The sequence below is a fragment of the Lepisma saccharinum genome, chromosome 17 (genome assembly GCF_977018435.1).
Source record: "Lepisma saccharinum chromosome 17, izLepSacc3.1, whole genome shotgun sequence".
Lineage (NCBI taxonomy): Eukaryota > Metazoa > Arthropoda > Insecta > Zygentoma > Lepismatidae > Lepisma > Lepisma saccharinum.
The window spans coordinates 2,316,436-2,331,195 of record NC_139245.1 but is presented as its reverse complement, the minus strand read 5'-3'; the positions used below and the strand labels follow the sequence as shown (position 1 = coordinate 2,331,195).

The window sequence follows — 14,760 nt, the reverse complement described above, 5'->3', positions numbered from 1 at the left end:
GATACAAAATATATACGAAGAATAGACAACAATGACCCTCATCTCTAAGGACACTGAACCCAGCAATCCCCAGAACACAGAAATTAGTCCGACTTGTTATTTCTTCTCCATTTCTCATCGCCTTTCGTCAGCTATCGCGAAGTATATAAATATATTAACAAAACACACAATAGCATTTAGATGTGACTTTTATATAGGGAACTATTATTTTTTTAATGTCTCTAAATTTTTGCTCTTCCCCCTTAAAGCATATTAAAAATCTTCAATTTGCAATCGGATTTTGAATTAAGAACAGTCGATATAATATATTGTATATTTTATAATATGGATAATTTGATTATTTAATAATTGACACAAAGCTATTTATTTAAATACATTATATATATGTATTATATATACACGCACACACACACTAGTGTGTGAGAGAGAGTGAGTGTGTGTGTGTGTCTGTCTGCTGCTTCCCCCCCCCCTCCCCAGTCTGCAGTGATTTCGCACCCTGTTTACAGGAGGATTGTCCTTACCACTTTCAGTTTTTTGCTGCTCTTAATTGATATTTTATGAAAAGTTCGAGGGCTGTAGCCCCTTCAGCCCCCCTCGGCGTACGCCAGTAACCTAGCCCTCGCCGGAAAAAAAAGCTACGTACGCTAGTGCACCTAATTACCATCCATAGCAAATACATATTTACGCTTGAGAGCAGTTTGTCATTTTTTCTTGAGTAAAAACTAAAAAGAATGGAGCGAAATTCGTCAAATTGTAAGTGACCTGCAACATTGAATCCTGCCGACGGTGACGTGATTTTGAGTGGACAGTAATCTGTAGATTGTTGTGTTTCTGAACGAAGTAAAGAACAAAGTCAACCAAGAAAATGTTAATTAAAGTGAAGGTAAGTAATATATTGAAAGATGTACATGAATTATAACAAATTACGGAGTTACAACTTTCAAACATTGTGTCTATTATGTGGGCCGTACTGATTGTGTACAATTTTAACGTTATTATCCGGCACTAAAGATTTGCATACCGGTAGTTCGTCTATTATAGATCGCTATACCCAATAACTATGGGATGTATCAAAATTGTCGGATCACAGTCGCTGTCTGTTTATTAGTTTTGGAATGAAGAGTGCCTTTACGAAATATTTTTACGATATATACAGCATGTGAAATATTATTATTATGTTCCAGTCATGTTTGGTGGCCGGTGGCTTACTGTACCCCCTCGAAAATTACGTTGATTATTTTAACTCTATAGATTTCGATGTTTCTTTCAACTTAAAATTTGTTCCCAGACGCGGAAACCACAAATAACTTGGATATTTGATCCAGAAAATGGGTAACTATCCGATATCGCCCGAACAGATTTCTTCAAATTTACAGGAGAAGCTACTTACTGAAATCAGTTTCTGTAGCATTGTCGAAGTTCTTGGAGGTATTTTCTTTCGCGGAAACTGAAAACGGAACGACTTGAGATGACCGGACCCCTCTCCGACTTTCTTCATATTTGGCATACTCACTAATTGAGGCCTCCTAATCACGAATCTGAAGTTAAAATTTGTTGGAAACGTCTAGAAATTGCAAAATAAGTGAAAATAAGGCGTTAGTTTTTGGGGTAAATTTCTCGTATCGGACAAACTGATTTCTTCAAATTTACAGGAGGAATTACCGAATGCAGTTTCTTTATACTTGTGGAAGTTTGGGTAAGTGCTTTCTTGCATCGTTCATTGAATTTTGCTGGTAAGTCATCTACTTTTCGATATAAATGTGTGACCGATGCACGAAAGCTCTTGCATCCATTTACTTCCAGGTGGATATAGCCTGTGTGTGATGACGTAATCCCGGTCAGTGTTTCCAAACACGTGTTTTTGTAACTGAAGAAGGTACGTTTCCGCAAATGGTTTTTGGGCCATGTGTCAATGGTTTGTGGGGCTATGTGTCAATGGTTCGTGGGGCTATGTGTCAATGGTTCGTGGGGCTATGTGTCAATGGTTCGTGAGGCTATTCGAGAATGGTGTGTGGGGCTACGCACATTTTTTTCGAAACCAATTTTTAACTATTGTAACCTATACGTGACCCGACCTAACCTAACCTTACCGGAAATGGTTCGTGGGGCTATGTAGGTATTTTTGGGTGCAGTGGGGTGGAAACACTGCATGCCGAGTACGGTAGTGAAACTGTGACCGCCATATTGCGTGTTACCGAAGGCAAAAAGAAACAAAGAAAACTTACTCGATATGTCGCAAATAGAGCTTATTTCTGTGAAATAAGCGAAATGCCACTTTAAGTAATGTTTCTCAATGCAGAATACGTAAGTACGAATATTCAAATTAAATGAACTAGCAAATTTCAGCTGTTTGTCCGATACGAGAAATTTACCGTTTTCGGAATGGAAACTGTCGATTTTCGCAAATTTTTTTGTTTCACAACCAAATATTTTTATTTCTGATACTACCACAACACCAAATTTTAACTATGTTTGCCTAACCGAACTAACCTTACTTTGCCGGAAATGGTCCGTGCGGCTATCGTGAATGGTTTTTAGGGCTATCCATCAATGGTTTTTGGGGCTATCCGTCAATGGTTTGTGATGACAATGAACACGAAAGTAGATATTTTTCGGTTAAGAAGGTTGAAACACTGCATACCCACTCCAAATCGACAAAACACAAGCACGACGTGCGATGATCCATGATGAGTGCATGCCATATTGTCTGTTACCCAAGCATAACAAGGAAAACAAATAATGACTCGTAATATGAAAAGTTTACACTATTTTATGGAAAAAAGGCAAAACTTCACCTTAAAGAATCTTCCGCAATGCATAATAGGTAAGTATCAATGCTAAAATTAAGGAAATAAATGTGTGAGAGGTGTTCGGGCCTTATCAGATAAGTACCCAGAAGGGTCTCACACCTCATATATACAAATTTTTGATTGTATATGCTTTGGCGCAGTACATTCGCGGGTGGGAGACTTGAATGATTACAAGTGAACAAATGTGGTCCCATGCAGTATTATAGACCCAATAGTCAATGTGACCACAGAGTGTATTTAATTTTTGCAACATTGAAGGGGAGCGAGGCATAAGGAAATCTGCACTTAGATCTCCTTGATTACTGAGTGCATCAAGTGCCATAAAAATAAATCAAATACAGTGCACTTTCGATCTCTCTCTCTCTATACCCGGTGGAAGTCTTGCCTCTGGTGCCTCATTTTCTTCTTTCCTCTCTTCTTCATCTTCAAACCCCCTCCCCTACTATCTCCCTTCTCTCTTTCTTTCTATCTACTCGCTTCCTCATTTTTTTCTCTTTCGGCACCCACCACAATTATCAGAGAAGAAAGAAGAGGTTGACCCATGGGGGGGGGGGGGGGGCAAGGCTCCTTTGCTTGGATAATGTACAGCAGCCACAGATGGGTAATAGACAAAGTCTTTCATTTCAGTTTGTTTTGTGAATTGAATGTAAAATGCCAAGAAACAAATTATATTTTTGATTAACCCTTAAGTGGTACACTTAAAAAAAGTTACATGACTGGTACACTTGGGTCCTGGGGACCAGTATTATTAAAATTTGGAAATTTGACCTTTGACCATTTTCTTTATTGCTCAAAAGTTTTCAGGTACAATATAGATGCTCTCATGAGTTGCTACAAAAGAGATCAAAATTTTTCTGAAAGATTGGCAATTTGCAACGGTGGCAGTAGTTGTTTTCCTGTCCTTTTTGATGGGGCACAATGCGCAACTTTTATGTTTGGATTTTTCAGTAGTTACTACAACAGCTGGTGGTTCTTCTTGATCTGCTTCTCCAAGAATATGCAGCACTATACCACCGATTTCCTCTGTTCCAGCAATGGTGTTATCAGATGATATCTCACTTTCACTGTCATGTTCACTGTACATAATTAGCATCATCTTCAGAATCGTCTTCCCTATTCAGGATGTCTGCTATTTCATCATTGGTTAAATGACTTCCTCCCGCCATAATGTTTGGAACAGAGGGAAATATAACAAATGATCAACAATCCCTCATCCAGAAAAAAAAGTTACCTAAATGGTACACTTGGGTCCTGGGGACCCACTCCCCTGTAATACACAACCTTCCGAACACTTTGCGGAAAACCTTTTTCAGCACAACACTCACCACTGCCAGTCAAAAGACTACCGGGGAGATGAAAGTAATCAGACCTGCCATCTGTGAGTAAACACGTCAACAAAATTCCACTGGCTCCTGAGGACCCATGTGTACCACTCGCAGGTTAAGGTTGTGAGCCATGATAGCTATTAGTTGTCTATTATTAACTAAGGAAATGCTTTTATTCCTCAAATATATTTGTATCAAGATGTTAAATTTATGCGTTACATATCAGTCGCACAACCTGACATGTACAGGACGACTTTATGGTATGTTGTTTAGGCATGAGTTTACAATACTGGACCACTCTCCAATTTCTATGAAATTTCGCATGCTCACTAATTGAAACCTCCTAATCACGAATCTGCATCTAATAATTGGTGGTCAAGCATGAAAATTGTAAAATAATGTGTAGAAGTTGTAGAATAACATTGTTAGATATCACGATGATTCTCCATACAAAGCAAATGACAACCATGTTTCTTTCGCATTTCTTGTCGCACTACAGTTTTCCTACATTGTGTTCCGACGTCAGACGAGGAATGCCTACAAAATTAGGTTAGGCCTGTTAGGTTAGGTTCCATTAGCATAAATACAACGAAAAATTATTATTTACGCAAAGAGAACTTAACACACTAAAATTGAAAAACTTTTTGCCTTGACGTCAGAACACAAGGTTGGTCAAGTGTTGTGCAATAAGTGAGACCCAATTCGTTATGGTGTATCCAGCGTTGCCACACTGTTGCGTTCTCAGTTACATTGTGTTCAGCATGGAAGAAGGGCGGGAGACGCGCACAACAGTTTTCCTACCTTGTGTTCGAGGAATGCCTACGAGGTTAGGTTAGGTTCCATTAGCATAAATCCAATGAAAAATTATTATTTAGGAATGTGGACTCGTTTCATTAGGTACGTTTGGCAACGGTGTATTGCACCCTGATTTTTTCATGTTGGGAAAATGGCATCTTCTGTGGACCTGCTGTTCTTACGTTAGGAAAACATAGTTTATTTCATTTTTTTCTCTATATTTCCATACTTTGCCGCCAATTATTACATGCAGATTCGTGATTAGGAGGTCTCAATTAGTGAGTAGGCGAAATTTCATAGCAATTGGAGAGTGGTCCGGTATTGTAAACTCGTTCCGTTGATTATACACTGTGGCACAATGTTCGTTGGACGGTGAACAATGTGCAATATTCGTACCAAAATATCATAATATTTTTTTTCATCTGAGTCACAGGTTTGCTATGAATCTGTAAAACCTGGAAAACTGGGAAATGGGGACTTCTACACATCGTCTGGAATTTATGTGAATTTTGGAGTCTGCTAGAGAAAAAGTTGCAAAATGAACAAACAATTCACTTCCACTTCCGGATTCGGTTTTGTGATTCCAATCCCAAAAATGATTCAGTTTAGAAACTTGTTTCTTTTGTTCTTATGATTCTCAGTCTCGTGCAAAATTATGGTTCCTTCGAATGTCTGTAATAAATTTTCACTTTTATAATACTCCATATTAGAAAGAATATCAAAGTAAAACTTGCAGTCCAAATATCTGATTGATAACTAAAGTATATTGACAATATGATCATAATTATTGGAAAGGTTGGTGAAGATGAGGTTATCGTCTATTGTTTTATAGATCTTAGTCTTGTTGGTATTTCCTATAAAATTCCTATATGCAACAAAAATTTCTCCAGATTCTGTGTACTTATAAATGTAAGCAAAAAAGCAGCATTTTCTACGACAGTATAGATCCACCAGAAAATGAGAAATTTTGTATGGTTTATTAACTTTTTCTTTTATATTGTGGAGATCTGTTATGGTGAAATAATGCTCCTCTGTTACCTGAGCCTGAAGGCTAGATGCACATGATTGTAGCACCCAATACATTTGATACCGATTGTAATTTTACATTTTACTCTTAGAATTTTCACATTTTCTTGTGTGTGTAGAATGAAATTTGCTAAAAAAAAAAAAAAAGTTGTGAAAGTGAATATTAACGGATTACATATTTAATTGAAAAACACAAGTTTGGAAAGCAAAATTCATGATGATAACAAGTGTGGAAAAATTTCATTTTTGGACTGGAAAACATGGAAATGTCAGGGAATTTCATAATCAAAAAGTCGTAGCAACCCTGAGTCAGTACCAATGGACATCCACTATGCTTTTTATCCATTATAGTCGCCTCAGTAGCCAAAAAACTTGAGTTCTGGTTTGGGCAAGGGTCTCCTTTCATCAATTTAATCTAATCATGAATCATCTCATTGTTGGGATTAGACAACAGTGGCATCATAGCAACGGGAAGTAGCAAAAATAAAATTCACCCACAACTCTCTCTGTTTCATGGAAGACAGATGAGTCACAACTTTTCTTGAGTTATTGTGGGCTCTCATATTGGAATATGAGTGAGGAAATTCTTCAGTAATTTGCATAAGAGTGAGTATCATAGTTAACATTCAACAATGACTGCATACTGGATTAGGGAAATGTACTGTAGCACATTCAGATGTAAAGGTAAAAAAGGTAAAGTGTTCCCCTGTGCATAGCACCACGCCATGAAGGCGTATAGGGGGTGTGGGGGTAACGCCCCACACTTTCTTGATCCGGTCGTGAGTGGGGGTGATGTGATCAGCATCACGCCCCTGACCGCCTTTACCCCCCAGGGTTTCCCCCATTCAGATGGCACTTTATAAACAAATGCGATATGATGAATCACGCACCGATGCTGCTGCCTGTTTAGTAAAATGTAAGATTATTATGTTGTGATTATTTGAAGATTTTGATCTGCAAGTTTTCAATTCCACTGCACAACATGGAAAACTATGAAATTCTGTGTTTTGGAATAACCTTGCCAATTTCCAAACTGTAATTGTTATTTTACTTTTTTTGTGTATGTTTCAATTTGTGTGCTTTTGAATTTTTCATGGTGGAGAACTTTAATTGTGGATTATTAATTAATACTATTAAGATTTCAGTTTGGATAATTTTTTTTTGGATTTACATATTTTTTTACTGTTATAAAAGATATTCTGTTCTCAGAATTTTCTAGTAAATTATTAACATATTGGGTGTGAAATTGTATATTTATGCTAATGTTTACATATATTTCTTTTCTTTCATGTGGGCATGATTATCTGCAGACATTGACTGGAAAGGAGGTATGTATTGAATGAACCCTCTCCCCCCTTTTTTGTAGTATGTGTGCTATTACAGTAGTATTAATGATTTTGTTTATATAGGGAACCGAATCTGATTGCTCAATTTGAGCTGTATCCCATATTGAATCATTGCATTATATAGGAATAGGAATAGTCTAAGTATACCTAAGCTAACTCTGTGCTTACCAGTAGTTTGAGACATTATTTTTTTTCTTTTGTATTAAGAAAAACTCAAAATTTGTCTTTAAGACATCCTTTTAAGGAAATCATTTTACCACAAAAACTGCACAAGAGAGAGTTGCTCTTTGGTTATGCACTCGGCACGCATGTTCAGCATTATCAGGACAGCTGTGCATGTTAGTTTCTTTTACCTACCATATGCTGCCACCTTTCTAACAACTATTATCAGCTATCCTGTACCTATTTTGCAACCTTACCGGCCATTCTTGATATTTTTATGTAAAAATATATAGCATATCAGTGGGAATGAAATATTATCATCATTAAGTTGAAGGAATAGATTAGTATGAAATTTTACTGATACTGATAATATACCAATATCTATAATTGATATTCTAATCAACACTAAAACAAATATCTCTAGCACAACAATCTTTTGAGGACCAGGATCTATCAAGCTGCTCTTTGGTGGGTTAGAACATGGTCAGCAATCAAACTCCTATTGGCACTGTTCTCACCAAAGGCCTGATCCAGTTTAGAATATAAGTGATTCATTGACCTCCCTAATTAATGCATGTAATTAGGTGACTGCATCCTGCACCATGGCCGTACAGTGTAAGGCATCATGCTTTGGGCTCCATCTACGGGATGTATGCAGGTTTGAGTCTCCTGGGAGAAGCGTAACAACTTTTCTCCTGAGATGTCAACCAGTGTATTGGAACGGTGGCACCCAGCATCGTGAGAAAATTGGGAAGATACAAATAAGTAGCGTAACCCGGTCATGAAAACCTACAACAACTGGGGGTTTGTAGTGCTGACCACGAGTCACCTCTTAATTGGTGGGATAATTGGTTGGATGATCTCCCACCTCAGGCACGTGAGTGAGTACGATCGTGTGGGAGTGAGGCCGACAGTTTGTAGGAAGGCCTGGGCTCTCAATGGTGTCTTAAGCCATGGGTTATTATTAATTAGGTGGCTGCAGTAGGTTTTCTTTTGAAAACATAACTGTGTCTTTAGACATTTACTTCACAGGAAAATTAGTATATGACAACTCATGTTTATCCACAAGAATTAATAAAATGACACAATTTTGCAGTAAGATACAGGCTGTTGACAAATTAATGTGAACATCCATATCAAAACAGCAAACCTTGTGGGTGTTACAAGGAGCACAGTGATGTCATCTTCGAAATGGAACAGTGGACAAAAGTTGAAGAAGCAGATAATGATCTGACTGGACACAACAACAATGGGAACAGGTCATCTGGTTTGACGAATCAGCATGTTGGTCTGATCTTTCCTGCTGTTAAGCATGGAGAAGGGGTCTTTGTGATGGTGTGGGGTGAGACATCGTGTCATAGTCTTGGACCACTTGTAGTTCTTCATGGGAGGTTCACAACATTCTGGGGGATCATCTCCATCCTATGACCTGGACTGTGTTCCCTGGCAAACGACCTGTGTTCCAAGATGACAATGCCCTCATTCATACTGCTTGGTGCATCAAAGCATGGTTTGATGAGTGGTACTCCCATTCTCACCAAACCTTCTCAAGCATGTTTTGTATGACGTCTGTGATGGCAGCGTGCTCAATTCTGACAGTGTCTGTGAAACTTGAGAAACTTAAACATTGTCTTTGATGAAATGCTTGCAGATGAACTTACATCATATGAGGTCCAGTGACCAGGGAAACTGCCATTGCAAAACATGCTTGAGAAGGTTTGGCGAAGAATGTTGTACCTTGTGGACATCTGCCCTGCCACATGGTGGGCACACGTCAAATGCATTTAACGTCTATGTAAAACTTCAAACATTCCTCTTTCAAAGGGTGGTAGTATCATATATTTCTGTTCATTATTGATGAAAATATAGTCTACAAAATCGGCCAATAATTTATGAACACGGTGTAGATATAGTTTGTCCCTAAATTATGTATTGTTATTTATCTTACAACTAATTCAGACTGCTTACTCTTGTTTTTCAGATAGAAATTGATATTGAGCCAACAGACAAAGTGGAGCGGATTAAGGAGAGGGTTGAAGAAAAGGAAGGAATTCCCCCACAGCAGCAGAGGTTGATATTTTCAGGAAAACAGATGTAAGACAATAGCAATCTAGTAGAATCTGTATTTAGATACTTTTTTGTGCCAGATGAACTTCATTGGGTATGAATCAGTTTAGTATATGTGTGTGTTCATGATCACAGTGAGCTGGGTGATAATAGATGCCTCAGAAGTGCTCAACATTAGAGCAAAGTGCAGTTTCTAGGTTGGGCATGTTTTGTGAAATTTTCTGAATTCAGTAGCAGGAAGCAACAACTGATAACAAATTACAAACATTTTGTGATCCATGCTTTTCACACTGCATGTCAAACTTGAATGAAGGGCCAGAAAGGTTAACAAAGATATCTATTTACAACTATGTAAATGTTGATGACATTGATTTTGTGCATTATACCGTTGAAGCTATTCTGCTCAAGACCCCGGTCCGTCATCTTGCCACTAGCAGACGACTATGTTGACTGCAGGTAGCACGTGAAATCCTTGCTGCCTGAAGTAGCAATTACCACCTTGCAACACCCAGGTAGCAAGTGCCTCCAGGGACCTTGCTACCTCGGTTTGCTCCAATGTTGAGCTTTCGTGGGGCACCCAATATTTTAAATGGTATGAATGCAAGCATATATCCTTGGCACATTAAGGCTAACCAGTGAGTGTTATATATTCTACCCTTAATTGCATGAGTAAACTCATTCTGATCCATCATCATGAGCTTTTTTAATGTTGTGCACCATATTTATTCTAGTACCGTTGCCCCTCAAATCAGTCATGCACCTGGGGTTGAAAAGGGGAACATTGTACCTTTTGAAGTCAATTCCACTGCCAGTCTTGAGCTTTCATGGCAGAAGTTTTATTGCTGCATTTCACAAGCTAAGATTTCTTGTACTCTTTTTGTCACTAGTGTCCAATGGCATTTCAAAATACAAGAAATATTGACCTGTCTCACTGGTAAGAAAAATATGTTCTTCCACAAACTTCACCCATTGTCTTCAGTTGACTATACTTGTGTAAGATGTGCATCCTCATTTTAAACTGCATTTTTTAAAAAAATAAAATTAGCACATTTAGTATTTGAGTAAATGCGCTAATTTCATTTTTTCGTGTTTGCACTATTCATATTCTAAAGCTGAGATTTTTGCTTCGTAGTAACATAACATGCCATGTACAAACTTTATTTTCTATAAATTCTGTTTAAATAGGAGACATGTCCTGAAAGTAATTGTATATAATTAGTGTATTTAAATACGGAGAAACTTGTGCTCACTTTTATCCGCGAAGCTGTTAAATTCAAGAGGTTCAAGTCAAACACACTGCCCACACGCTCGTAGACACCAAAAATAAGGAAACGCACGCCATAATGCACTTCCCGCACGAGCTAAACATCGATAGCGGGCAAGCGCACCACACTTGGATTCCCCTACTACAACAGTTATCACCTGGAAATAGTAAGACAACACAGACCGAGACGCATAGTTAACAACAGTGTAACTAGTGGCAGCTAGAGAAATACCAACAAAAGACGCACGCCAAGCAACAGTACAGCAAGTTCCAACGAGGATGGTGTCAGTGGTCACTGAAATTAATCGAAAAAGAAAAAACAGCTTCGCGGATAAAAGTGAGTACTAGTTTCTCCGTATTTATATACTACCGTGTCTCTCTTTTCCCAGTTATGAATAGTGTATTTATGTGAATACTTCATGCAGTTTCAACTGAAAATGTAGTAGAGAATGAGGGTACATATGATACATATAGGTTTATCAAGACTTTACTACATCTTGAATATTCATAAATATAATGTGTGTTCTTCATAGCTGTTTTATCTGTGTTCAAAATAGAATTCCTCATCTTATATTACTGTAGATGATGTTCATGATGAAGGTATGTAGCTTATCAACAAATTCCGTACTTTTGTATCAAACGTATGAAGTACTAAGGATTGCTATGATCAGTGTATTGGATACCACAAGCATTTTAATTCTCAAATTGTACTGATTAGTGTGCTTAAAAGGAAACATTTGGGGTTCTACAGTATATTAAATGTACTAACATTTAGTTTTATCCTAATTTCAAAAACTTTTTTGGAAGAATATTTTGGGAAAAAATTGAGTTTGAAAATTTTGGAGTTTTTTGCTGCGAAACTTGGAATTTTATTTGAATTTTTTTACAGAGCTGTAGTAGTCATCCAATTAACATTTAGCAATTGCAGATACTTTCGAAGACAAAATCTTCAATTTTCAGAGCTGGAAAGATACATCCTTTTTTACAATTGTATGAAGTGGCAATTTAAGAAACCGCGGTAGCTTAGTCGCTAGGGTGTCTGATCACCACGTGAGAGACCTGGGTTCGATCCTGGCGAGGGAGAACCAGGATTTTTTCCACCTGTTCAAGTGGCTCCAGCGCCCACCCCGTGTCGTATAAAGTCGGTACCTTGAGGAAACTCTGGGTGGTAAAGGCAGCCAGGAGCATTGTGCTGATTACATCACCCCCACCTTCGGTCATGATCAAGAAAGTGGGGGCCCTGACTCCACATCCCCTATATGCCTTCATGCAAAGCACAGGGGAGCACTTTACTTTTTTTTATGAAGCGACAATTTGGGTCAGTTATTCTTTTAAAATAAGAAATAGCATGAGCTTGCAAAGAAAGATGAAGTGAGTTCCATGTGTGTTCAAAGAAAAAATATTACAATTTCAACTGAGATAAATTTACAGTAAAAACATTCTTCTATACATTAGAAATTTCTACTACAGATCAACCATCAATTTGAAATCTCATTTGATGCTAGTTAATAAAGAGAGCAAAGAAGAAATGTTTTTCAAATTAGTAGTTGAAAGATGCAACCATGTAAGGTGAGATGTATATTGAAATACACGATAGAGAACTTTAGAACTTTAATTATACATTTTCAATGGTTTGTTGCTTAACATATAACTTACAATGTTGCAAATATAAATTCTAAGAATTTTATAAAATTTTACTTTATTGAAGGCACAAAGATAGCGTGTGGTTTGTATAAAATTGTGGTCCCACTACATCCATAATGCCTTGTCTGTTAATGTACAGTCAGGAGTGAAGTGCCACTGTTAGGGACTTATAGAAAAACATGCTAAAATTCCTACAACATACACCATGTACTGAAAAATGAACTTGCATTTTGTAGTGCCTTTCCATTTTTACCATTACCAGGCTTCTCTGTCAAAGAGGAATATGAATTTTGGGAAATTTTTAGTGATTGCATAAAAACTGCAATTTTCTTCTTACTGTAGAAAGTATTATTATCTTATTCATTGCCACTGGCTTCCCAAAGATGTAGCGGTACAACTAACTCTGTTGCCTTGTAATCAAGGGGTCCAGAGTTCGATCCCTGATGGAAGGACATGGATTTGGTTTATTTCACTTTGTTTTTCTGCCACTTTTAGCTAATCACAAAGATGAGAATGAGTGATATGATGAATGGGATGAAGGGACACAGTCAGAATCCTGGCCGGGATTCAAACATGTGATATCTGGCATGTGCTAACCACTCTGCCACAGACGTCGGTAAAAGAACATTATGCAGTTGTTTAGATCAACTTTCAATCTGAGATTCAGTCCCAATTAGCCATCTGAGCATAAAGTGTACTTAATTCTTCATCTTGTGTTTAAAGTTCAGATGTGTTAAAAACTAGGGTTGAGCCAATGCTGATGTATCGGTATCGGTTGAATTACAGCTACTGGTACCAGCCGATACTTTCCTGCATTTTGGTGTTTCATGGGATTCATAAAAGGGTCGTGTGACATTCTCGCGGAGTTGAATTATCCTGAAAATTATACGAAATTGAAACTTTCATTTTATTTTGCACAAATTATGGACGAATACTGAAAATTGATTCATAAAATTGGAGGATAATATTTACAAACCAATATTTTGAACCAATTTTATTTATTACAATTCTCAAAGTATCGGTTCAAAGTTGTATCGGCTCAGCCCTAGTTAAAACTAACGAAATGGGTATTGAATATGTTATCTTTTATTTTGTAGGAATGATGAAAAGACCGCTCAAGATTATAAGGTGCAAGGAGGTTCAGTGCTCCATTTAGTTTTGGCATTGAGAGGAGGAAGTATGTGAGAGTTTGAACGGTGCTTAATGTGATCTTTCCACCATTAAAGTTTGCTTTTTATGCTTGCCTGGGAGCAGGTGATTTATATTATGCCCTTACAAAAGACACAGTTTATGGATTTCCACTCGTTTTATTTTGAGTTTTGTGGAGCAGGAAATCTCTCAACCATGTTGAGGAATTTGGTGAAACTATTTATTTTGATGTATAGTTAGTTTATATCAAGCAGCAATGCAGAAACTCAAGAAAATTCCAGCCTTTTTTTTAACATAAGAATACTGCAACTATCAACTCAATCATAATGGTTTCAGAATTTGCCAGTGTGACAGCGGAACAAATTATATCCAAAAGAGTGAATATGCAGATTTTGTTTCGTTAGCACAATTTGCATATGTTTGTGAAAGTTATTTGAGAACAATGTACGACAAAATAAAAATCTTGTAATTATTTTGTGTTCTAATTTGAATGTTGGAATTCTGGGTAAAAGTGAACACATGCATTGTAAATACTATATTTCTTGGACTATGTTCATATTTTTTGCCACTGTTCTGCATGGAATCATTGTTTTGATACAGGGCGTATGATAATATTAACATTCTTTGTCTTGGGTAGTCTTTGTCAGTGTAGCCTTTGGGATGAGTTATGTTACAAGTTCCCACAGCCCAAATGTACCATGATACTTAAGCCAGATATCTTCCTCCATGGTTTGCTTAATTATAGACTACAATATCATCACCTACAAATGTAACTCATAAGTTTCTCGTAGCCTAATTTGGCCAATTCATAATTGTCTGTGTGTGTAGTATAACAAAAAATATAATTTGCCATTATAATAATAACCCTGTGATGCAACAGCCCATGAGGGCCAGGGCCTGCCTACCGTCTGCCAACCTCTCTCCTATCTGCTGAGGAGGGAGATCATACAACCAGTTACGGGGTGACGTGTGGTCAGCACGACGAAACCGCAGTCATCATTGTAGGTTTCCATGAACGGGTTACGCTACTCATTCGTAGGTTCCCAATTTCCTTAAAATGGTGGATGGCCACCGGTCCCATACACAGGCCGAAATCTCAGGAGAGAAGTTGTTATGCTTCCCCCAGGAGACTCGAACCTGTGCATCCCATAGCCCGAAGCACGATGCCTTGG

General features: G+C 37.7%; 1 protein-coding gene across 1 annotated transcript; it reads left to right on the top strand.

Moving 5' to 3' along the window:
- The first annotated feature begins 739 nt into the window (after window positions 1-739).
- On the top strand, window positions 740-14,060 carry Nedd8 (Nedd8 ubiquitin like modifier). The gene is made up of 4 exons (XM_083138435.1): window positions 740-883; window positions 7,267-7,284; window positions 9,446-9,558; window positions 13,537-14,060. Exons 1-4 carry the CDS (start codon window positions 866-868, stop codon window positions 13,622-13,624), a joined length of 237 nt encoding a protein of 78 aa, XP_082994561.1. The 5' UTR covers window positions 740-865; the 3' UTR covers window positions 13,625-14,060.
- Window positions 14,061-14,760: the final 700 nt, after the last annotated feature.